The sequence below is a fragment of the Ischnura elegans genome, chromosome 12, assembly GCF_921293095.1.
Source record: "Ischnura elegans chromosome 12, ioIscEleg1.1, whole genome shotgun sequence".
NCBI classification, from domain to species: Eukaryota; Metazoa; Arthropoda; class Insecta; order Odonata; family Coenagrionidae; genus Ischnura; species Ischnura elegans.
The window spans coordinates 92,475,698-92,499,834 of record NC_060257.1 but is presented as its reverse complement, the minus strand read 5'-3'; the positions used below and the strand labels follow the sequence as shown (position 1 = coordinate 92,499,834).

The following is a 24,137-nucleotide window of genomic DNA, read 5'->3' as shown; positions in this document are numbered from 1 at the left end:
ATTACTTACGTGAATGAAGATGAGCTCACAGGAATGTAAAACATAGATTGGGCATATAATAGTGGCATAAATTAATTTCAAATGGTATACAAATCATCTTTTATCCCTTACCTTGATTAATATGGGCTTGAAGGGCAGATAATCAGGCTTGATGAAACCAATTTGAGCCAAATTGATACCTTCAACAGAGGGAGGGAGCTCGTCATCAGTGAGATCCATTCCATAAACATATTGGGCCACCAAGAGGAGCTCAGCATAGGCAACCAGAAAAGGAGAACAGTGGAGCAAAGATCTGCGTTGGTTGGGAATCATCCACAAAACACTCGCCCACAACAACAACACAAATGTGAGCCAACTGTGATAGGTAATGCTCCAAGCCTGTAGGAAGCAACAAACACATTTTCAGTTTACATACTAACCTAAATCTACTCAGGGTGGGGAAAATTGTGTCACAAAATGAATGGCTGATGCCAGTTTGAACCAAAATTACCCATGATTTTTCAGTCAAAAACACACCATTTTTAAATTAAAGAAACTTTGATCCAAGCACTTCGACTGGCCGTGAGTTTGTCCTGTTGCCAGATGCACTGGACAACTCATCACTTGGAATGCTTTGCCTGTCGGAGATCACAATGTATCCATGGCATTTGGCCACAGGGCAAACTCGCAGCTAATCGGAGCACTTGGCTCACAGCTTCTTTACTTTAAAGATGGTGCATGTTCAACCTAAAAATCACTGATAATATTGGTTCCTACTGGCAACAACTATCCAGGGTTAAAATTTCATGAAACAATTTTTCTCCACTCTGTATACACGCAAAAATATGCAAGAGACAAGGACTGTAAAGAACCAGAAACTTGATTCTGATTCAGATCCCTGGCCATATCAAAATTCTGAAATGATGGAAAATTATCTATTCTACAACCCCAGTAGTAGCAAAACGTAAGCAGAAAAGAAAGAATGCACTCACCATCATTATGATGTTTGTAGCAATGTAAGATGAGCGAGTGATGATTTGAAAGACTGATATAATAGCGTCAACCACTTGTTCAAGGAGGCCCGATTCCATTTCAATATCTTCAATGCCATTGGCTGCTGAAAAATACAAGTTGAGGTATCTAAAATCAAATCAGCACAAAACTAAGTTTGATTTAGAACATATATGTACTATTCAAAATAACAAAATATATAATCACTTCACAATTTTATGGCTTAAAATACATCATAACAATAATACAATATATTCACCATCACTTCAATGATGATTATTGAAATGAACAGATATGTACCACTTAATAAGAACTCATACCGTATTTCTCTGAATATAGTCCCCCCCCAATTTTGAGGCTTCAGTTTTGTAGAAAATTTAAAAAATACGTTTCAATATAGTCCACCCCCTTTACTTTTACAACGGGCATTTTTGGAAAAAAAGGGGGGGACTAAATATATTCAGAGAAATATGTACGGTAATTCAGGGATATTTTATCTCTCTTCAGATTAATTCACAATTACCATGACAAGGAATTCAAAACTGAAATTTGTTTTCCTAGACGGTAAAAATATTTACCTTTCCCTAGAAAAACTGCAAAAGGTAAAGATTATCAGGCCATAACAATTGGGTTTCACAAGCCTACCCATAAATTAATACATGGCCAGGTTTTTCTCCACATTTTAAAAGAAGAGTTTAATTCAATTTATGTAAGAGATAGAAATAAATTAAGTGTGCCAAGGAATAAAATACTCTGGATCTAACTCCCAAACACTTCACAGAATTACTTTCTAACCAGCTGAACAATTGAATCCACCAAAACATGCATGAGTTTCAAGATGTCAGCCGCCATCACCTCAGATTTAAAGCAAAAAACATCTCTCTTAAAAACACTTCCAAGTGCGTACTCAAGTAATGCTGGTTTTTGATGTGCAGGAGGCCATGAATGGAAATAGTTTAGACAAATGCAATATTATGTAAATTTTTTCATGGTTAATCTCACATAAGTGATTTAAGTTTTCTCAATTAAGAGTTCCTAAAATACCAATTCCTCAGAAGTCAAACTCGACTTGAGTTTGAGATCTGAACCTTCGAGGTGGAGAGATGACTCAAGACTGTGTCTGGCATTCTTGAATAGAACTCTAAATTTCTTACTAATAAAATTACTGAATGCTTGGTTACCATTTTCAAAATGCTGCATGTGTATTTCTTCTGGATTTTTATCAACCTCAAGTTCTGTTCCATCCGGCCCAGAAGTGTGTGCCCAAATGACACTCCCCGTTGCATCTTGGGTCAGAGATGATGTGTCTCCCTTCTTCAATCGCACTGACGCTCCCGTCGCATTGTATTTCAGCCCTGGAAGCCTTCGAGTGCCACTAGCTCGTCCTCCTCTCCCACTGCTCATCAGCTATCAAACGTCACCGTTGAAGAAATAAAACACATTATTTACATTGCCACCCATAATTTCCTTTTTCATAAATTTTTTTGTCTCCGTGCAATAAAACTTAAAAACAATGCCAGGCATTATGGTATGAGAAGGTTATGAGATAGGCTATTTCTTTTCAGTGCCGAGATAGTTTTAATCGTCTTCAGAAAATGAGCAATTTCAACTAATATACTGCAACTAATTCAGTTTCACAATTAGTAAAAAGTAAAAAAGAAATTTCCAAGAATTTATGCTGCAACCAACAGAATAGCTTAGATTATCCATCATGATAAAGGAAAAAGTCAAAACAATTAATTATTGAAAGAGGTAGATTCTTGTTCATTTTCTTAGAAATTTATCCTTACTACAATTTCTTTGCATTTTATGTGTTGTGGACTGTGTGCTTAGCTCACTGAAGGATATTCAGGGGAGGGAGTGACTGGCCAGGAAGGTAATATGTAGAGATTACAACAAACAATGCATTTAAAGATGGATAATCAAGGCTCCTCTGTAATATATAACACATTGGACCCTCACCAAATTAAGGTGAACTTACCTACCACAGTGGCCTCAAAGGGAGATGGGAAATTGTACGAAAATACACATTGAAAAAAGTCATTCGCACTGACCGGGGTTCGAACCCAAATCCCCCGATTTCCGGTCGAGTTCTTTAGCCAGTTAAGCTACTGAGGTGCCATTCCTCTCAATGGAAATTTGTAGACTTTAGCAGACAAGATAGTCTGGACTGCTGAGCATATGATACACTTAAAACAGGGAAATGGGAACTTGAATTTTCACACACTCAAATGATTCAACCCTAAGGCTGGATCCCATCCATTACAGGATTCAATAGACCTACTTAAATTTCCGTTTCCCAAAGAGACGTCATGTTTTTCCACCTTAAGCGAACTTCAGGACTAAAACAAGATTAGTATGACTAGCAAAACTGAAGGCTTACTACAGAGCTGCACCAATCTTAATAAAGAAACATGACAGACATGGACCAAATGTATGACCATAATATTTGAACTTAAAACGCTATGTTGTCAACTTGAGCTGCACTTGTTAAAAAAATGCTTTTTTAACAGTATGTACACCTGTTTAACTGCCTCAAATAGAAAACTTATCGCTTAATTTATGACTCATATAATTACCTCATGAATGCATTATCTTCCAAAAATTTTGATTACGAAATGCGATGCTTTGATTAAATTTCATGCATTTGTTTTATGATTACGCACAATTCAAATTAGTGATTCAAAATTAGAGAGGAGATAGCTTAGTTTTCCTGTTTTCTGTATTAAATAAATAATGCTTTCGATGTAACGCACCACATCAAACTTGAAGTGCTTTGTTGACACATTTCATCCAATTCCCATATCCGAATCGATTACTTTAACATTCCTAGAGAAAGAATGATTCCCCAGGCACCTCTCAAAACTACTAAGACAGTCAGTTATAGGCAAATACATAACCATTTTCATCCAAAAACTTTATTCATGTACTTCAGCCCAACAGAGAACTGAGCAGTATAATTTGGTTACAGTTCTTAAATGCTAAATCAGTTCTAAATCAGTGCACAAACACATTGGCAATGGGTAGGTATGTCTCAGTTCTGTATTACATCCGAAACACATACTTGAGTTAGTATGTATGTACATGAAGGTGGTGTACTTGTTTTGGAATTTGGCCTAAGATTGGCTTGCATAGGTAAGGGTAGAGCTCTCCCAGATTGAGCTGTGACTGCCTAACATTCAGATTAGAGGGTATAGCACATTTCCCAGGGCGACCTGGCACTTAAAGGATTTGTGGTTTTCCATGAGCTTTACCCCCGACTTGAAACCAGCCAGGACCCTTCAATCAGCAGCCAAGCATATACTAGGCCACCATGCCCCACACATTTACTTCACATTGCACTACATCAATTACAGTGCTTTCAATATACATTTCAAGTTTAACACTGACCACGGTTATTTTTTTTTTCTTTCCAATGGCAGTTTGCTTTTTCAATGAATAACTGATACATATGTAATATAAAAGAAGAGGTGATCACAAAAATTTCGTAACCTATGCAAAACCACCAGTCCACAGTGGGCCACACGTAGCAATAGGTACAGGGTCCAACATGTTATGGAAAATAACAGCATCTCCCATGAAAAGCTTTCACAAGAATCTAACTGCTTGACAGCTTTAAATAGCTGTCGCAAATGCTTTTTCTTAATCGTGCTTCGAGTTTTACTATTTTTTAGAGGTAGAAGCTGGGATCAAGCAAACACAATCAGAGCCTTCATTTCTACATAATTAAATATTTAAAAGAGATTGAGTGAAGTTTCTAAACATTTCACATGCCTCATCATTAGAAACACAAATGTAAATCAAGTCAAATCGTTAACTAGGTGAGATTAAATTAATGGTCTGATTACATACATAGTTGTAACAAAATTAGTATCTCCTAAAGAGATTCAATAGAATAGTTGAACCTCATGAGAGAAATATGAGGGAATAATGTTAATTTCCAATCAACTAGGAGAATTAATTTTCAAGCATTTTTTCCATTGAAATACCATGATGAAATATACTCAACAAGGCTGGGGCCAAGATTCACAGATTCTTAACTCATAAATAGCCTCACTTGTACTCAATGTAAAAATAAAACAGGTATGTGCAGGGCTTGAAGTACTGACTGGTATTCTAAACTATGTATTTCATTATAACTCATTATCCTTTGTGACATGTTTAAATGAAAAAAATAAAATTGTCAACTTCACTTCATGACTTAAAAGGTAGATATGAAGGCTCTTAAAAGTACACAATATATAATATTACCTATATCCCTAAAATTTTAAGTTTCTATGAAAGGATTCTAAATTAATTAACATGACTTTAGCCTTAGACTAATATTTCAACCAATAATGGCAGCAAGAACATGGAGATATCTCCATTAACATGAACATATACTTTTATACAAAATTTACACCTTAAATTTGGATAGTTATTGAAATAAATATAAATATGTACATATATCCATCAAAACAAAGCATAAAAAATTAAATATTTACAGGACAGCAATAATATAAAGCACATTCACTCGACATTTGTAAAAAATAAAGCCCTTTAAGCATTAAAATAAAGGCTAATCACGAAGTAAGTCTGAGAAATATTCCACTACACCTATTGAATTTATTTTCAAAGGAACTTTCTCAACAGAGGGGACTGCTGAGGGACTAGTGTTATTGGAATGAAAAAGTACATATCAGGGAGCAGGTCACAAGATAATTCTGCTCTTCAAAATTATCAATGCAGCACTTCAGGACCTTTTCCTTCGACACTGTCTAGCTAGCATGTAATGGCAGCAATTGAGAGTGAAAGTTGAATTGTGGGACATTTCTGAATCCAGAATTCTTTTAACATTACAATTTTTGGGTAGGGCTGCAACATTAGGTTTGAATTACATCAAGTAAAGAGGAAATCCCTGAGCTCTTTGAAATGCATCGCAACTATTGAACTTTCTTGACATTAATATCTATGTACTACCAAGTCACCATGGTAACCATGTCAAGTACACAATCATGATAATCATGTGGCAGTGGGTGTCACAACACCACTCGTTGACAAAAAAAAAGGAAACGTGGGAATTCCACTTAGCATTTATTCAAGTCCTTAACCGTTCTGGGAAAAAAGTTCCTATCCATTCGGCCAAATATCTCTCTTCCCTTATTATTTCTGTCAGAGCGGGAAACAGAGAGGTTTTAACGTGATGTTCTTCACATCGCTCTGCAAGATATCTATTTTTTAATTGCCCGAGCAATCTAAGCCTAAAGCGTAGTCTCCGAGTCTCTAGGTCTCCCAGCCTAATACAATTGAATCTACATAACACTTTCCGTATGCCCATAGCAGTTTTAGATGAATCACGCAGCTTCTCTTGTTTCAATCTTATTATGTTAAAAACAAGGCACTTCCAGTTAAGCCTAAGCAGCCTTTGCACGCCCCGTTAAACCCTTTTGCACTCGAGTCTCGCAGAGGAAAATGTTTCCCATGCATGGGTGGGCACCTGAGGAACATTTCTACTTCCCTGAACAGAGCTCTCTGGAGTGGAATCACATGGTTTCACCCATCCTCCAACCCAACTCAGCATCCCATCATTAGCCTCGAATTTCAAAGGATTTGCAACTATTTTCACTCTAGGTAGCAAGCCTAGTGCATTGATACTAAATGTTGCACTTATCATAAATATGTTAGCATCAACACTAAAATTTTAATTGAAAACTGTGGGGATCTGCGTAAACCAAATTGGTCGGTTCATTGTTTAAATTTTCATTTAAGCTTAAAGTATTTGTTCATAAAAGCATACCCAGTATACTATTAGTTGGGTGCAAATTTACAGCCCAAAGTTATGGAAAATGAGTCAAAGGGTCGAGCAGAGGTCGCAAAAAGAGTGGGCCTAATCCCTTATTGAGCTGGGTCGCAATGGGTTGTGCCATCCCCGACTTTATTGCTCAAAGCGCCTATCATCCCTTCCTTCCTTCCTTTTGCTCTTTTTCGCAGAAAAATCTGTGCTAACATTAGGCACAAAAGGGCTAAAATAGGCTAGCACCAAAAGAGAAACATTGAAAGGGGGCTTTAGGACTAGATTAAAGGGGTCACAAATGAAACTAAATTGCTAAAGTTTCCTTGAAAAAACAAAAATCCTGTATACTACTACACAGCAATGCTTATCAATACTGTCAAATACAGAAATTTAACACCAATCCACTACCATATTCTGTATGTCAACTAAAAGATGTTCTTATTGCTAAGGTAATCCAAGGCTAATGTTTGGGACCCAAAATATCAAAACCAGAATGTGTGCTGGTGCAATGAATTCTCTGTCATTTGTGTGTTCAATGCAGATCAGAAAGAGAATCAATTGGTTCAACTGGCACAAGGAAGATATTTTTCATCGATTTTGGCCATTGTGAAATAGTTAGATATTCAAAATACCTTAAATATATTTGAACAACTAAAAGCATAGCATTAAATAACACTAATTTCAAGATATGCTATGGATTTGAAAGAAGGCAAAAAAATATATAAAGATTGCTAGGCATGCCACTAATACATACTGGTGTGCTCTCATCAAAACTGCAATGGTGAGCATAGCCAGTCACAGCTTGATACGCAATCTACAGATACAAGCAACCAACCACCAAACAGGAAAAATGGAACAAAAGCAAGGATGCATTTCAGTAATACACAAAAAGAATAAATAATTCATGCAATACGTTCAACTATACAGCTGCATATCAACTACTTCAAAAACTCACATGATTTTCAGCGCTAGTGATGGTAATATGTGTATGATTTTTGGCCAAAATGCCATTAACAGCAACAAATTAGTAAAATACAAATGTAAGCAAATAATTGTGACCACCAGCACAAATTTTTTTAGCAAATAAACACAACACCATTTATTTTTTTTCAGTTTAACTGACATCATTGAATGTACTGCATAAAATTTTCAGCATAATATACTTTCACCAGAAAATAAGATTCAAAAAATAGATCCAATGGCAGATGAAGCAGGCTCATATGTATACACAGAGACTTGATAAATTGCTTTTCTCAACAGTAATCAAAGTTTTTAAGCAACCTTCACCACACTGAGGAAGGAGAGAAATTCCTTTAGCTATAAGCAAGAAGCAAACATCAAGACTAGCTAGACCACAAAAACAGTGAATTACATCCACTCAAAAGGCACAAATCTTGAACCTGACAAGAAAATTATGCGAGGGTAATAAAATGTAGATGCAAGTATTTTATGAATCAAATCACAAGACATACTTTGGACTTACAAAGAAACATAACACAGTAGCCATCATGCATGGGAAGTATGTACTAATAACAAGCACTTGGCATCAATAATGCAACAAAGAAACATTCAGCAATGTATGTACATGTATACAGACATTTTTCAACAATCCAATATTTTTTTTTACAATGATACCAATTACTTGACGACACTTAAATGTATTCAAATTACTAAATTACATTCCAAACACTTCACAAGAATGGACTATATATATGACAGCAGCAGAACTAATCACATTCACTTGTCCTCCAAACTTCAATCATTAATATTCTGGAAGAATATCTTCAACCCAAACTATGCTCACTTCCATCTAGCTTCCACTCTCAAAAATATGAAGCAAAATTCCTTGGCATAACAGAAAAACAACCCTATGCATCACCAAAAGTTCACTGCAATAGATTCCTTCTTACCTCGACTTTATCTTCCCCAAATTCCTCTCTTTTGAGTTCTGCTATCTCCACCACGTGCCTTCCCTTTAATACATCAAAAAACATCCAGTTTGCAACAGTTTGCATAGCAAGGTATTTTAACTTCTGCACAAATGCATGAGTATGTACAAAAAGATGATAGTTCACTCAACTACCTCTCTGAAAACGATGCATGTAGCCTGAGGCTGATTAATGAGATTCCCACAAGGGAAGAAATGAAACAGCACAGACTAAGAAGGGAGTTGAAGACACCAAAAATATCAATAGAAAGGAAACTATAACCTAGAGCACATAAATATTGATGCAAATAAGAAGAAAGCATATTATTTTACATTAAATATTTACCTCAAAATCTACAAGGCGGAAGAAAAATATAACACTCACCAAATATCCTAATTACACATTCATTTTAATTATTTACACCAGCAGAGAAAACATGTATATGTGATGGCTTTATTAAACAGCAAACTAAACGTGTCCTATTCCACACATAGGTTGACTATTTCTAAATGTATAAACTATTTCACTTCTTAAAAATGAAATAATCAATAATAATAATTCAATGTACAATCTCTGAGGATGGGTTGGTTTGGTTCTACAGTTCTCAGTTCCACAAACCCTACACCTTGAAACTGCAATCCGAACTGAAGTCACAAAGACACAGTAGTGGAGAAATTTCCACAAAACCCAGCGTGAAAACTTTTTTGGAGCATAATTCACTGAAAATACTTTTAACGTCGTGTGTTGAGAGTGATGTTACAGAGCCAATCTCTCATCGTGAGATAACTCAGTGCTATTTCCGATAGTTTCCATTAAACCAAAACAAAAATAATTACGAGATTTTTAAAGCCAAGCAATGATAATGATAAAATTGATTAGGAACCGGAAACAAGAACTGGGACAGAGAACCAATCGCAGGAACCAAACCGGAACCAGACCCAACAAATTTGCATAATTGACCCATTTATAATAATCTCCAAAATGAGTTCAAACAAATTGTGGATTTGAAAGCAAAAAGAAAAGTAACTTTACACAAATACACTAACTCTCTTTGGTAAAGTAGATGATTCACAAGATTCTGTGCATTAACGATGCACTGAAAGTGCAACTCCAACGACATGAACTATCTAATAATGTGCCAACATCAAAACAAACGAGGCTTGGACAAGTATGCAGCTTCAGGTAGCGAGGAGATGATCACATGGTGGGGAGAGCAAACAGAAGATAAAGATGAGAAATCAAAAGAAGCCTGATCACACTGAGAGGATATATGAAGCCAGCTCACTTAAAGATAAGACAAATAAACATCAAACAGAAGGAGGATTTAAACAAGGTAAAAAAACCAGTGGCTCAACTGTTTTAAAATATTATCCGCGAGAACTCCTACAAGGCACTGCCAGCAAAAGAGCATCCCTTACGATTTTTTACTCAATAATTTAATGAAGTATTCATGAATTGAAATGATATCAACTCACAATACTTTCAAATTATCTTTTACAAATGTTCAAAGACTTTAGATGAGAGCAACATCCATCTCATTCACAGTCATATTGCAAACAAAGTTATACGACAGATGGGGGCCGCTAATATGATACAAAACAGTTGAGAAGACAAGAGTGTGCAACAACCTATTCAAAACAGAAAGAAAAGGTGATTGAGATGAACCAAGATAATCGAACGTACTCGAACCCTTATGGAGGCAGCGCGAGACCACGGTATTGTCCGTCTTCGCGAGAGTCCGGCTGACGAAGTGTTGGGGTGAGAGGACCGAGGTGGGGAGGAAGGGGGCAGAGAGGTGGCAGCACCTCCCACCCCGCCCCTCACGTCCCCATTCCAGCTCACTTGGCCCCTTTGCACGAGACGAGGAGACGTAGGAGACGTTGGGAGGACCCCGTCTAGACCCCCCTGCGAGGCCAACACACACAGCACACACGTTACACACCATATACACAGAGAAAAACACCCTCTCTCACTCCCAACCATGTACATACATATGCACCTCAGTTCACACCGTCAACATAATCGAGGATACAGTCTACGAAAATCAAAGAAATAAACAATCAATCTCAACTCATTACCAATTAGTTAAGCAGTCAAATACATTGGGCACATTATTGAGTATTTATCTGACAACCATAACCCAATCTAGGTCATTTTCAAGGATATAAAGACAGCAAGCATGTATAGCTACATTTGTTAAACCTCGTAATTTCTCAGTGTTGCTGATGGGGCCTTATTAGACGAGGTGGTCAGGCCACGTCACCAGTAATGCAGTTGGCTATTCTACTCATCATCACACATGCATTCTTGTGGAGGTTATCACAATTTTGTAGCAAGTGACTTGGCCAGGCTTTGGCTACCAAGCCCATTCCAGTCTTCTCATTGAATTTTAATCACTTCATTTCCAAACTCAACTGGTCACTCGGTTCGTTAGCCAGTTGTACCACTTGGCTGCGTGACCTGGCCACCTTGTCTCATAGGCAAGGGCCTAACAAAGTAAATACATGTATGAACTATAATTACATATTTCATTCACTTGGTTCACATGAGGGAGATTTTTTGCTTAACAGTAAATACCAAATGAATTTTATACGAGTGTAATGGCCACTGGCATACATTTACAGAGCCGTCAATATGTTCACACATTGTGCCAAAATTCCATTTCCCTTATCCAGGATAAAGACCTGGATATCTCAAATTTGCACCAGGAGCTCTATTACTTAAGCTATAATGGCATCATCTCCCTCCACTGTTTTGATGATATAAGGGCAAGGGACATCCCGCACAGAAACGTCTAATAAAACTAGATCTGGTCTGATCAGGAATTCAATTAAATCAAGTTTTTCTCATTATATCATGTCTGATCTAGAATTACATCAAGTCCGATCTGATTAGTTCAAGCACAATGTGAGTGTGGAGTCTTCAATGTATGTGACCTATGAACAATCATGGCTTTAGGAAACATGGCATACATATGTCCCAAACAACAGAATGCTTATTTATTTTTCTCTGCATCAAAGTAAATTATAGACACATAACATTTGATTATGAATTTTTGAACTAAATGTTTTACTTTAAAACAACTTATTCTCGTGTTCATTTTCTTTCATTTATATTTATGTTATCTGTGCATAGCTTGATGGGGAGTTCCCTGATGCAAACGTTAATGAATTATCACAACACTCCTTTGTTCTCTCATATAAGAACCTATGTTTGCAAACGTTCTCTGTGCACTAAATTGCATGGATGCAAGTAGGTCTACCGTTCACACCTTAAGATTACACTCACCAAGGGAATGAAAACTGCAACCAATGACACATTAGAATAAGATGCCGATCCCAATGGGATAGTTCCTTTGAAGATATCAACTCTTTCAAATCAAAGACGGCACATTCAGGAACACTGCCACAGCCACTAAGCCCCGAAGTATTTTTTTCTGATTTAGGTCCCGCACGAATTCAATCGAATAATCGGCCTGACATAAAGCCTCATCAAGATTTAAATCAGACCTCATCTAAAGATTCTGTACCGAATCCACACAATTGCATCCTCATGCTTAAGAGGAGAAGATGGTATATGCCACCAGGCACAAAATGCCATATAGGAGTTTCAAGGAAAATTATGACAAAGCTTTACATCGGCACTACTTATTACAAGACTTCATTTTCTCAAATGGGAAATAATACGTATGCAAGAAGCTTGACAAATAATGAGTAGATTTTCAAGGATTTAACACACAGCATACAAACACTCTGTGCATATAAGGGCATAAATAAATTTTCAAAACAGCTTTCCATGTTATCTGCTGTAATGGAAATCCATGCCCATAACTGCCATGCCCAAAAGACAAGCATAATTAACAGAAAAGGTCTCTGAATGAAATAAACACAAAAAGCCAGGAAATAAATTCGTTGCATTTCTAGCAAAAAATCCATAATAATTATTCCTGATATATTTGTATAATAAATAGGATCAAAAACATATAACTACCTGACATCATAATGATTGAAACGTTTACACATTCAAATTTATTAACGATCAGAACCACCATTATAAGACACCATATTTCATAAGTCATACCTTAACGTCAAGTTTCCCTTTTATAAGTCTTAATGACTATCATCTGTCTGAATTTTGTTACCATGGATTTGACGACTTCAGATCACAAAGGAATTCTGTCATAAGAATGATAAAAAAATCAAACAGTATTTTTTTTTACAATTCAATATGTATCAAGTAAAAGCACACTTCAAGAGTGATACACAACCATCACACAATGCATCATTAAAAATGAGAAACCATTTTCATGATTCTTATACACACGGATGTCCTGTAAAAGTTAACATAGAAAATACATATTCTCACAGATCACCCACTTAACACATAACTACATAACTCTCTAAAAATGCCATGCAATGACCTAGTTATTTTTATGTTTATACAATGTTACTCTAGGGTTTTCAAACCCAAAACTTGGTTTGAGTTCTCTCCAGTCTTCAGCAAACATGTAAGTGATACCCCATACATACATGTACACATTTAGGATAGGGGAGGTCACTTCCTTTGCCTTGGCCCCACCTCACCCTTCATTGATTTTTGCATGGGAGAGTCCAGGGTTATGCTACAGAATCAAAGCTCACAAGCCAGGAGAGTGGCTTACTATTGTGTGCATAGCCATTTTACATGGAAAGTTTCGATTGAAAATATTACATGTACATGTACTAGGAATTTTTGACTCCTCCCAGATGAGTAGTTATGGAAATGTTATGTTATATATATCTGGAGAAGTACTGTTCATAAAACCTTAAATTAGTTGCAAAAATTCCATTTGTAAGCAATAGGGAAGTACACTATTGTTTCAAATGCACCAAACACATTTTTTAAATTAGAGTTCAGAATAACATAATGTCGTAAAACCACAGTTTAAATCCTAAGAGTGAAAACTTGATTCGAGATAACCGTCCGAAATATGGAAAAATTCAAAGGCCGCTAAAACGGGTGTCCATGTTGAATGTTGGTCGTGACCTCACAAGGCAGTAGCAGAAGGCAGCTTCTACGCCGTTTAGTTCTACCACTGTTATTGCATAGAAAAATTACTGAATTTGAGGGTATACGTTTTTTGCTGTCATAAAATATCTTCAGAATATATATGTGGCTGCTTCTCTTTTGAGAACATGACTTCATCATTGCGTAATATATTAATATTCATTTACGTGTCAACTTCAAGTTTGGAAAGAGTAGTGCGAATAGCACATTGAATCTTTAATAAATAGATGATGGTATTTATTTTTCACTGGGTATATTTTGGCACAATGCCATTTATCATGCCAAAACTTTTTTGTAAGAACTGAGTCAAACTAATAAACCTATTTCAGACGTTTGCTGCAAGACTTATTCGTTGCGTATGTATTCACGCCGGCCGAAACGTTCGCCCTTCGCAACTAGAATCATGGGATGTTAGCCTTATTTCCGTGCTGGCTGGTTGTTGCAATGGTTCGCTGTCCAGGATGGGTTCAAGAAAAGATAATCTTGGTTGGGAGAAGGAAAATTCCAACGATTTATAAATGGTATACCAAACTTTGATGTATTTATGGTCACTGAATTTTTGAAAAAGGAGGACAGGTTCAAAGCTCCATAGAAATGTGAGACATTAAGGCTAACAAGGGGAGACCACGTACCTTGCTCCGTCTTTTCAATTAGGGCCTAAGTTAGGCTGTAATTAATCAATTTTAATGCGGTACTTTTCACAAGTCATATATGAATTAAAAATAACTTCTCGACACCAAAGGGTTAGGTGGGGTAGTCGTATCGAATACAACTCCCACCCTGAAGACCTGAGTTCAAGTCTTCGTCATGGCAGTATATTTTGTTGTCTTCATTGTGATCATACGGCGTCAAGTTTATCATTAATTTTAATTGCAGCAATAATAAACATGAGACAATTTTTTTATCATCATAATGGCGTTTAGGTATTTTAGCAGTGTCATTACAAACGCAGAGATACGACAGCTACAAGAGTTGGTGTGCGCTAAAATGTTAATTTTTTCTTTGCTTATACTGACCAACTTCCACATTAAAAATGAAAACCACTCTTGCAAGAGCACATATCATTAAAGGCTCGCGGCAAGCAACAATATGCGTGCAGACATTATTAATAAGAACACAAGACGAATATAAAATGTCATATATCTCGAACACTTGTAATTCACATTACTCCAAAGGGAGTTTACTTACTCAGTACCTACCTCAGTACCTAGTACTCAGTACCTACCAGTTTATCTCAGTAGCAGTGCTAAAAGAACCATTCCGAAATATAATTTCAATTAACAAATCGGATGAAATAAAAGTCGATAACCCTGGACCGGGCGCGCTGGCGTATAAAATGTGTGAATCTTTGAAAACCAAGGATCTCAACATCGTACGTACATTCCGGGCTAGAATGGTCTCGTATATTCCTACAATGTACTTTGACTGCCTATATTGCGAGTTTTCAAAGTTCGAGGTATTGTAGCTAATTTTTTAGATCAGCAAGATGAACCCGTCACCAGTGGAGTATAAATTACGCCGCTCGACCTGCCGTGTACCTCTATATCTGTATCACCTATAAATGTACTAATTTCAACAAATAAAGATTAACTTTATCAAAAATCGTTTATTATCATATATGCACATGTCATGGGCAAAGTACGCATTTTGCCCGGTCGTGTAAAATAACAGTCGCGCCATAATTCTTTAACCAAACTACTTTCAGTTTATACATTACATAGGCCTACGCGGAAGATGCTATATTTTGACTCAACACACTTTCTGATATGACTGAGGTACCTATTAAGTAAATTATTATAATATAAATATCAATTTGATCTTACAATATCTCCAAAACAGAATATCATCGATAGGTAAGAGTCAGGAGCAGCCTTGAACCATTTATTCTGTATGGCTTGTGCTTAAGGTACGGGAATGAATATCTTCTCCAGGCTTTTGTTTCGTCGTCGAGATGAAATTTGGAACAAAAAATCATTTATCATTCTTTTTTGAATTCATGTTCCGTACTAGCCTACAGTTTTAGGAAGCAAACTCCACCGATTCCCGGAAACTCTCGCCGCGCTAAAGAAGGCGACGGAATACAGCGATACTCCACTGGTGACTACTGCCTTGTGACGTCACATCCCAATCAAGATTGAGGCACTGTGTTTCAGCGCAACATGAAATTTTCCGACTTTCAAAACGTTTTAATGTGCATACCCCAGATGCAGGAAATAAAAGTGACATTACTAATGTTTCTTTTTTAGGCTAAACTTTCAAATTCAGCAATAAAAAAAAATTAGTGCACTTCCCTATTGTGTCTTTAAATTCTTACCAATGGGCAAATTTCAAGGCAAGGAGTAAACCCTCATCATAAGTTTCTCACACAATGGATGCATTTCATGTCCAAGATTAATACTAGTAACTCAGACTTAGGACTTGAGAATGGACACTCATTTGCATCTATGAATTGATGGAGCATACTAAAAGCATCAAATGGACAGACAATTCATGGAGATGGTGAAAAATTTCCAATACTGATTGGTTAATGAACAATATTGCTTTAAAGTGGTGAGTATCTCTATAAAATAGGTAAAAAAGTGGTAGAAAATGTATCTGAACAAATTATCCATCATTTTCAAATTTCCATCCTTCATTTTTAGTCATCAGCCTTCTTTTCCACTCACAAACAGTACTCCAGTATACTGTTTATATGTAGTCAGGTATCCTAACTAGTAACACCACTCAGCTACCTTCTTCTAAGGCACATTTCTAACAGGGTTTAACAAAAATAGACCTTAACATCTCGAGTTCACGCTGTGGCACAGGAGACAGAAATCATGCTTTCAAAGTCACCTTGTGCTGTGCAACAGAATGGATTTGAAACTTCAACATTTGGTTTCGTTAAACCTTGTTAGAAATTCACCATGGAATAAGATGGCTCCGTGGCACAACTGGATACCATACCTCACCAGAAATTGGGAGATTCAGGTTAAAATCCTTGCCAAGCCAAAATACTTTTCATCATAAATTCCACCCTTAGTCCCTATTTGCACACTTGTGCACATTAATGTATGCAAAATACTTGTTTTAAGTATTTTGCATGCAGTATTTTTAGTAATCCACTAAATTACAAGTTATAGTTGTTCAACAGAGGTACATTAGAAGAATTGTCTAAAATACATAGGTAAAAGTTGGTGTTTCACTGGAGTGCTTTCATGGCGCAAACAAATGTATTCAAACAATTTTGCTTATTTATTTACCCCCAGCTGCTATACACACATAGACAACTGAGGCCAACCATTGGAATTAGTGATAAATTAAAATTCATTGGGGGACAACTCCATACAAGGCTGTCACAACATATGCTACAGTAGCAGAAACACCATTTTCTTGATGAAAAAGTACATACCTACCTCAATCTGTCAGACGAATCTTAACACTAGAAGGACGGCAGGGGTCTTTTGACCCATTTTCAGAATTCAAATTTATTTTTCTCTTATTAAAGTATTTTTTTTTATTTTGAAACTTTTTGACTTTGTTCATTTTGGTCTATATTTTGATAAATTAGTGAAAATTCAACAATAATGTTTTGTTTTAAATTTTTATGACGTGTTATACCTAGAAGGACGGCTAAGGGTCATTTGACCCACAACTGGTTTTCGCGCTATTTTCTTGCCCGTGGGCACTTCAGTGTCATGTATATCATATAATCAGCAAGAGGCTAGTGTGGTAGAATATTTGCTTCATTTTGAATCTGGAAGTACCCGGTTCAATGCCAGTTTAGTGCTAAGGGCTCCTATCTGTATTCGAAAACCTAGGCATAGCGACTTGTTGTGCACAATATTTCGATATTTTTTGGGTAGCAAAGGGAAATAAAACCTTTTCAATCCTTGATTTGCATAAATTCATGTAATTATGATATTTTAATTGTTTTATTTATTGTTCAATGATTATTGTATTACTCACACCGGAAAATCGTCACGTATCCCAAGAATTGTTTTCTGTCGTCCAAGATTCAGAGCTATTAGAGACATTATTTTCAATATCGACTCATCAGGTTTACAAATAACTTTCATTTTTCTGCCCTGACGGCATTGTCACTTGACCTAGCCCCTTTGCCGTGTGTCCAGCATTAGTGCCGCCTGACCCCGTCGCGGTTTGGGGCAGGTTGACTGCACGCTGCGTCCTGGGGAAAAATCCTGTCTCTTTTTGAGAGAGCGGAGGAATTGGGTGGACTTTAAAATTCTACTGTAAATCCTACCCTTGGAATTCGCACGTAGGTCGGAGAAGAAGCATTACTGCAAGTTCCTGGAAGATACGAATCAGGATACGATTGGCGGTTGAGTCCCTGCCTTCGAACGGCAATTAGAGTTACTTCTGAAAATTTTGTCTTTTTGTATGCATTTCTAATGCTCTCCAGCTCTCTATACCTCCAATGCAACTAGAGAAGATTCTACCATAATGCGCTTTTGTTTGTAGATTTTTTTGCATGCATATCAGTAGCGAGTTGAGGAAGAAAGTAAGAAGTCGAGAAATATATCAAGAGAAGAGAATCGTCGCGATTCAAATAGCTGTAGGGAATATTGAAGATCAGTCTGAAAATGAATCTTAAACATCAGTTCAAGGACATTCTGACCAATCCATCATCATCTGCGTGTGATGGAAGCAACGAAGTCCATGATAGTGAATCCGATGGCGACTTTGGCGTGATAGCAAATGCACAGCTCTATCCAACAAAATGCAGCTGTCCTTTTATGAGGTAAATTCCAAATAAACCAGACAAATTTGGAATCGAGTACTGGGTTTTGACAGATGTGAAATGAAAATACAGCCTAAATGAATTTCCACATTGTGGCAAAGATGATGATTGTCCATCAAATCAAGCGTTGGGGAAATAAATAGTTACTAAAGTGACCGTGACATACAAGATTTCAGGAATATTTGTAACTTGTAACAATTATTTTCCATCCATCCAGCTGGCAGGAAGTCATAAAAAAAATGGAAAACTTCTCTTGCACGGACGATCTGAAAAAACAGGCGTGACACACGAATATCCATGACCCCTAAAATAGCCATGTAATCCATTCAACGCGAGTGTTCAAAAATACCTTAGGCCATACTCTTACGTAGAATCAGGCAAACTAGAACAATAATGTACTTTCACTCAGCAGCATGATCTCAGACGGCACTATTTCCGAAACGAATAAAAGAATACCAGAGACCATCCTATTTCATAATAAAAACAAAGCGGGAGTAGATATGATGGATAGCATGTATCAATTTATTTACACGCCTTCTAATCCAACAGCCATATCTCCACGGGCACAAAAAAGAAAAAGGTGCCAAATACCATCAAATTGAATCAATGCACCAATTTCCTTTCAATTTCCCAAATTCCTTTTCATGTGCAAATGGCTGGTGTCCTAACACCCCCTGCCACACGCTTTTAAGCGGCTTGCTGGTTAGTGTGTAGATTTAGATGCAGATAAATAAATCGTCCAATGAACGTATTCAGCGCAAAAAAATATTTTGAGGAAACAGTGCTGAAAAAACACTGTCTGTCTGAGATTTACCACAAAGTACAGTGGAACCTCGGTAAAGCGAGTACGGGCTATAGCGACACTCCCGCTATAACGAGAGATAGCCGATGCACCGTCAATTGACCCTATAATAAGAGTGTTAAAAAATTTGTTTTAACGAGACCCTTTTGGTGTTGGCTCTCGCCATAGCGAGGGTTTCACCGCCAGAAGACATTTGAGGCATGAAATAACCGCGATACTGTTTTATCAATTTATTTTTGAATTTTCAGTGGAAAATACCAAAATAATAGAATGATCACGTAAATGAACTAATTACCGTATTCGCACGAATCTAAGACGAGGTTTTTTCCCTCCTAACTCATGCAGAAAAGAGGGTTCGTCTTACAATCGGATGCAAAATTCTCTACGTCAATCGGGTTGCATAATTTACGTCGGAAAAATCATGGTCACCTGAGTTTGCCACCTGGTAGATATACAACGAAAAATCAACGTCAAAATAGCTGAACAGTAATTTAGCATAATTAATTTTGCGTTCTAGTAAAAAAAAAAACATTTTTCATTTTTGGGCAGCAGGCAAAGATTCGGTGTGTTCTGATTAGTTGCCGCGGCGCGCCAGGTTCACTTATGCCTTATTCGCGAGATTGCCTGCTTTACCTTTGGTTCGGCTCCATTCAAGTTATAGCTCGATCAACTCACAAAATGATCGCGTGATTGCTTACAGTTTACCTAAATTGTAACGTTAAAGCCTCAATGTCGCGGAATAAACTGCTACAAAGTCCTTGCATTTTTCTCAGAGCAACGGTAAGAATGCAACATGATTTGCCTCTGATTAGAGAGATCGATTCCGTTGTGATTAACCGCGCCTTTCAAAGTATTACGATGGCAGAGAATATTCATTGCAATGCCGCTTTCAATAGAAAAGTTATACCTCAAAATCCCGATCCATCGTTCCCGCATTTACCATTTCCCGTCGCGTACGCCGAACGCAATAGCATCAATTCCGAACTTCACCTCGTACGAGAGGTTCCCTACTTTCCAGGGTGGATTGACTTCAAACTACGGATTGTTTTCCGTGTGGGTTTAATAGTCAGGTTTCATTTTCACCAGTTTAATTTTATTCGTCTTCAGACCCTGGCCCCTGCGAAGAAATATTCCTGTAAGAAATATTACGCGCTGAAATCTAATCATAATTACGCGCCAAAAAGCCTGCGTTTCCTGGGACATAGGCAACCTAGCCAAACATTCCCGTATTCATCGCTTATTCGTATCGTTATTAGGAAAAATTTTTTTCCCAAGCGTAGATCCAAAAAAGGGGTGGTCGTCTTAGAATCGTGTTCGTCTTCATTCGTGAAAATACGGTAAGTGGATAGAAAAATGGCTTTGTCGGTTGTGCATTGGCATAATGATTGACGAAACAATGCTTTCCACGATTTTTATTCAGTGCGGCGCTTATAACTTGTTCGAATAGTTAGTCGTTGTTTGAGTAAGGAAATTTAGTGATGCAAAAAAACATCGCCTTTCGTCTGAATTTATGCTTACGTTTATCGGATAGATGTTTATCTGTTGCCGCATCACTCCTGTTCGCAACAGGTATATTGGCTATTATTTGCTCCACCTCCGGTAAAGCGACAATTCGTTATAGCGAGTGTTTGTTAGTGCACCGTGGGGTGTCGTTATATCGAGGTTGCACTGTAATAAGTTTTAAAAATTTTAATGCAAATTTTATAAACCCAGTACCCCTTATGTTTAAACATGTAACACAACTTTTGTATTGAGTGTATGTATTCTCATTATTTGATTTGCAATCGACTACTACGTACGGTGTAATTCATGATTCTTTAAAATAATTGTTATTAACTTTTGACGATGGAAATAATATTTAATAATGTTAAATAGTGTTTTTAATGAACCGAGTCAACAATTAATACGATTAAACTGAATATTGGTTGAAAATTAGGCGTTTTATTCCAAAATACATTTTAGGGGTCAAATGACCCCTAGCCGTCCTTCTAGGTAGCGCGAAACTCCCGTCCTCCAAGTGTTAAGAGAATTTTTACTTAAAAGGCTTGATACTGCATGTATTCTGATGGCTGCAAAGACAAATGACACCAAGACTAACACGCTTGTTTAGTTGCCCTTATAATGAGCAAAAGAGAGAATTCCTGCGAAGGTTTCCACAACAATGTTCATGTTCATGAGTGCAGGTTTCCGGGTACTTCAGTCGCATTTGTCTGTTACGAGTGATGACAGTTTTGAAAGCCATCCTGATTTTGTCTTCAGATCAAAGATGAGAAGCTCATTGTGCCCACTCCTATACATAACTCTCCTTCATTCCACACTGATTGGCTATCACTCAATTCATAGCGTTACTGATTGGGTAGCCAAGGACTCTGCTGAAATTTTCTATCTCGTGGACTCCTCTCGCCTGCCTTGGATAGGAATGGTTCTCCTAGCTCGTAGCAATCACTTTGATCCTTTGTCAATTCTTTGACATGTTCCTCTGACATACGAAACAGAAACATTTTAACTTGCTGGCCATTGCAGACAATGCAGAGGCAGGCCATACAATTGATTTTGAAAGATATTGGTAAAGATCATTGGCAAAGATATTGGCAAAAGATCAATCAGTTTCAGCGGAATGAGGGCAAGCACTACCTAAGGTGGCGAAATAAGGAGCTCCTCACCTTCAACCTGAGGATGAAAGCAGGATGCCTTTCGACACTGTCGTCTCTCGCTACAGAGGAATGTGGCTGGAATACCCAGAAAACCAAGGTACTTGAAACTCATAAAAAAAACACGAAAAAATTCCAGTAAAAGACAGATAATAAAAGGGAATTGAGCTGGCATATAATCCGAATCTAGCCAGTTGGACACTGACAACAATAATCATAAGATTAATTGGCTATTGACATATTTGATGTTTTCAAGGTGTACATGGACTGTTAGAGTGAAAGGCATGAATTTAGTATGCCACCATGGGTGTTGATAGTCCGCAGTCAATTAGAACAGTAACTTTAGAAATTGCTTTGAATTTTTAAGTGCCAAAGTACATATGCATATACTATTATGACATACTCACAATGCAGGGCTAAGTTAAGGCAAATGATGTTTTCTCGGCAGAATATTTGCACTGGTGTCCAAAATTTCATTTCAATTAAAGGCCTTTAAGGATTACTCTTCATTTGAAACATTAACTTCCACCGAATTAACAGCTCACTTTCAACCTATGCACGACAGGTCCATAGGCTTGACTACAGCACGTGGCATGGGTATAATGGCACCCACGTGCAATATCTAAAGGGAGCCAAAGCAGCCTTGAAAACAAAACAAATCTACATATCATAAAATGAAACATTTAATCCTAAATACCCAAATTAGAAATAGGAAAAAGCAATAATTTCTAAAAATGAACTCTTCCGCTCACAATGCAAGCATCAAGATTGCTTCAGACTCAATCATACAAAAGACTAAGTATAAAGGGTCTCAGAAGAACTTTTTAAGCCCATTTGATAAAATCTAGCATTCCTCTACAGAGGAATGTAATAATTATATGAAAAACATTGAAACAGGGCAGCCTATGGTCACCCTGATATTTGGGAGGAGATGCTTCTCATTACTGCTAAGAGCAAAAGAGTTCAGCAGTCCATTAATCAATAGATTGAACTTTTGTATGACCCATGCAGACTCTCCAAGTTCAAAGCATGCTCCCAACTATGAGACAGCCCAAAAATTACATCATAGGAATATGTTCCTCTGACAACATATTTGTAATATACACCACAACTCTCACAGATGATTTTAAATCAGGCAGAATATCTTTGAAAGATACAAGTTCCAAACAAAAAATTCATGAATAACCCCTTGGACAAGGCATCCAATTAGAACTAGAGCTGCATCTTTTAATCAAACATTCATAAACGAGTAGGAATAAGTATGTAGTTACCTTGAAGTGATGAGGCTAGTTGAAATAGAGTCTAATTTAAGTACATATACGTATGTATGTATGTACAAGGACTAGCCCCAGTAAAAATCTTACAGAGTCACACACAATGCACAAATTGTGTACAAATAAGAGAAATAAAATGATTCGCCTTGACCGGGATTCAAACCTAGACCCTGGTCTAGTCAAATTATTTTTTTCCCTGTGGATTTTTTGTTGAAAGAGAGTCATAAGCACTATTATCTGTTCATTTTATCTCTGCGGGTCAGCTTCCGTGAGATCCCGGACACTATCGGAGGGCCTCGCTGAAGGGGGAGGGGCCTCGCTGAAGGGGATGGGGTAGTACCGAGAGAGAGAGAGCGGGAGCAACCTTAACGTTGCCAAATGTACACAGGCGCCCTAGTGTCACACTGAAAAGGTGTGACTCATACGTGGCCACAGATATTTTGGGCCCGGCGGCGAAACAATGCATACAATGTATAGCTACTTATTTAGAGGGGATTGAGGATAATCCCATCTCAGAAGCCAGGATATTGTCCGCTAAATGCGAGACCGCTGGTGAAAGGCATACATAAGCGTAACATTTTGATAAACGGGTATTGCAAGGGAATTCGTGAGGATGAGGATGCAAAAAGAATGGAGAAATGTAGCACGACGGGTATTTTATAAAATAATTTATTTTGTAACTTATTGCTGGAGTGGTGTGGCTAATAAATCAACCTCCTCGTCTTCCCTCCCATCAGTGTCTTAATTTTCGGAGTCACTTTCGGAGCCTTCAATAAACACGCTCGGATGTTACTCTTTTAAATCAGAGGTATACAAAACTATATAGGTTGTAATACCCAAAAGTAAATACAGAGTTGAGGAAAAGGGTTAGGGTTTCGTAATAAAGGGATCGGAAAAGTACTGAGAGGGAATAGGTGGAGGGAGGGAGTCGG

The 24,137-nt window shown here is 37.3% G+C and overlaps 1 protein-coding gene across 8 annotated transcripts in view; it reads right to left on the bottom strand.

The window, feature by feature from the left end:
• The window catches only part of LOC124169667 (piezo-type mechanosensitive ion channel component), a 301,915-nt gene that overhangs the window by 117,900 nt on the left and 159,878 nt on the right, over positions 1-24,137 (bottom strand). For 6 of the 8 annotated variants that reach the window (XM_046548327.1, XM_046548320.1, XM_046548326.1 and 3 more), the window contains exons 8-11: positions 8,674-8,736; positions 2,172-2,397; positions 972-1,096; positions 112-378 (exon numbers count right to left, since the gene is read on the bottom strand). In XM_046548327.1, coding sequence (XP_046404283.1) covers positions 112-378; positions 972-1,096; positions 2,172-2,397; positions 8,674-8,736 — 681 coding nt within the window. The remainder of the gene's footprint in view (positions 1-111; positions 379-971; positions 1,097-2,171; positions 2,398-8,673; positions 8,737-24,137) is intronic. The other 2 variants (XM_046548321.1, XM_046548323.1) reach the window with 2 other exon arrangements.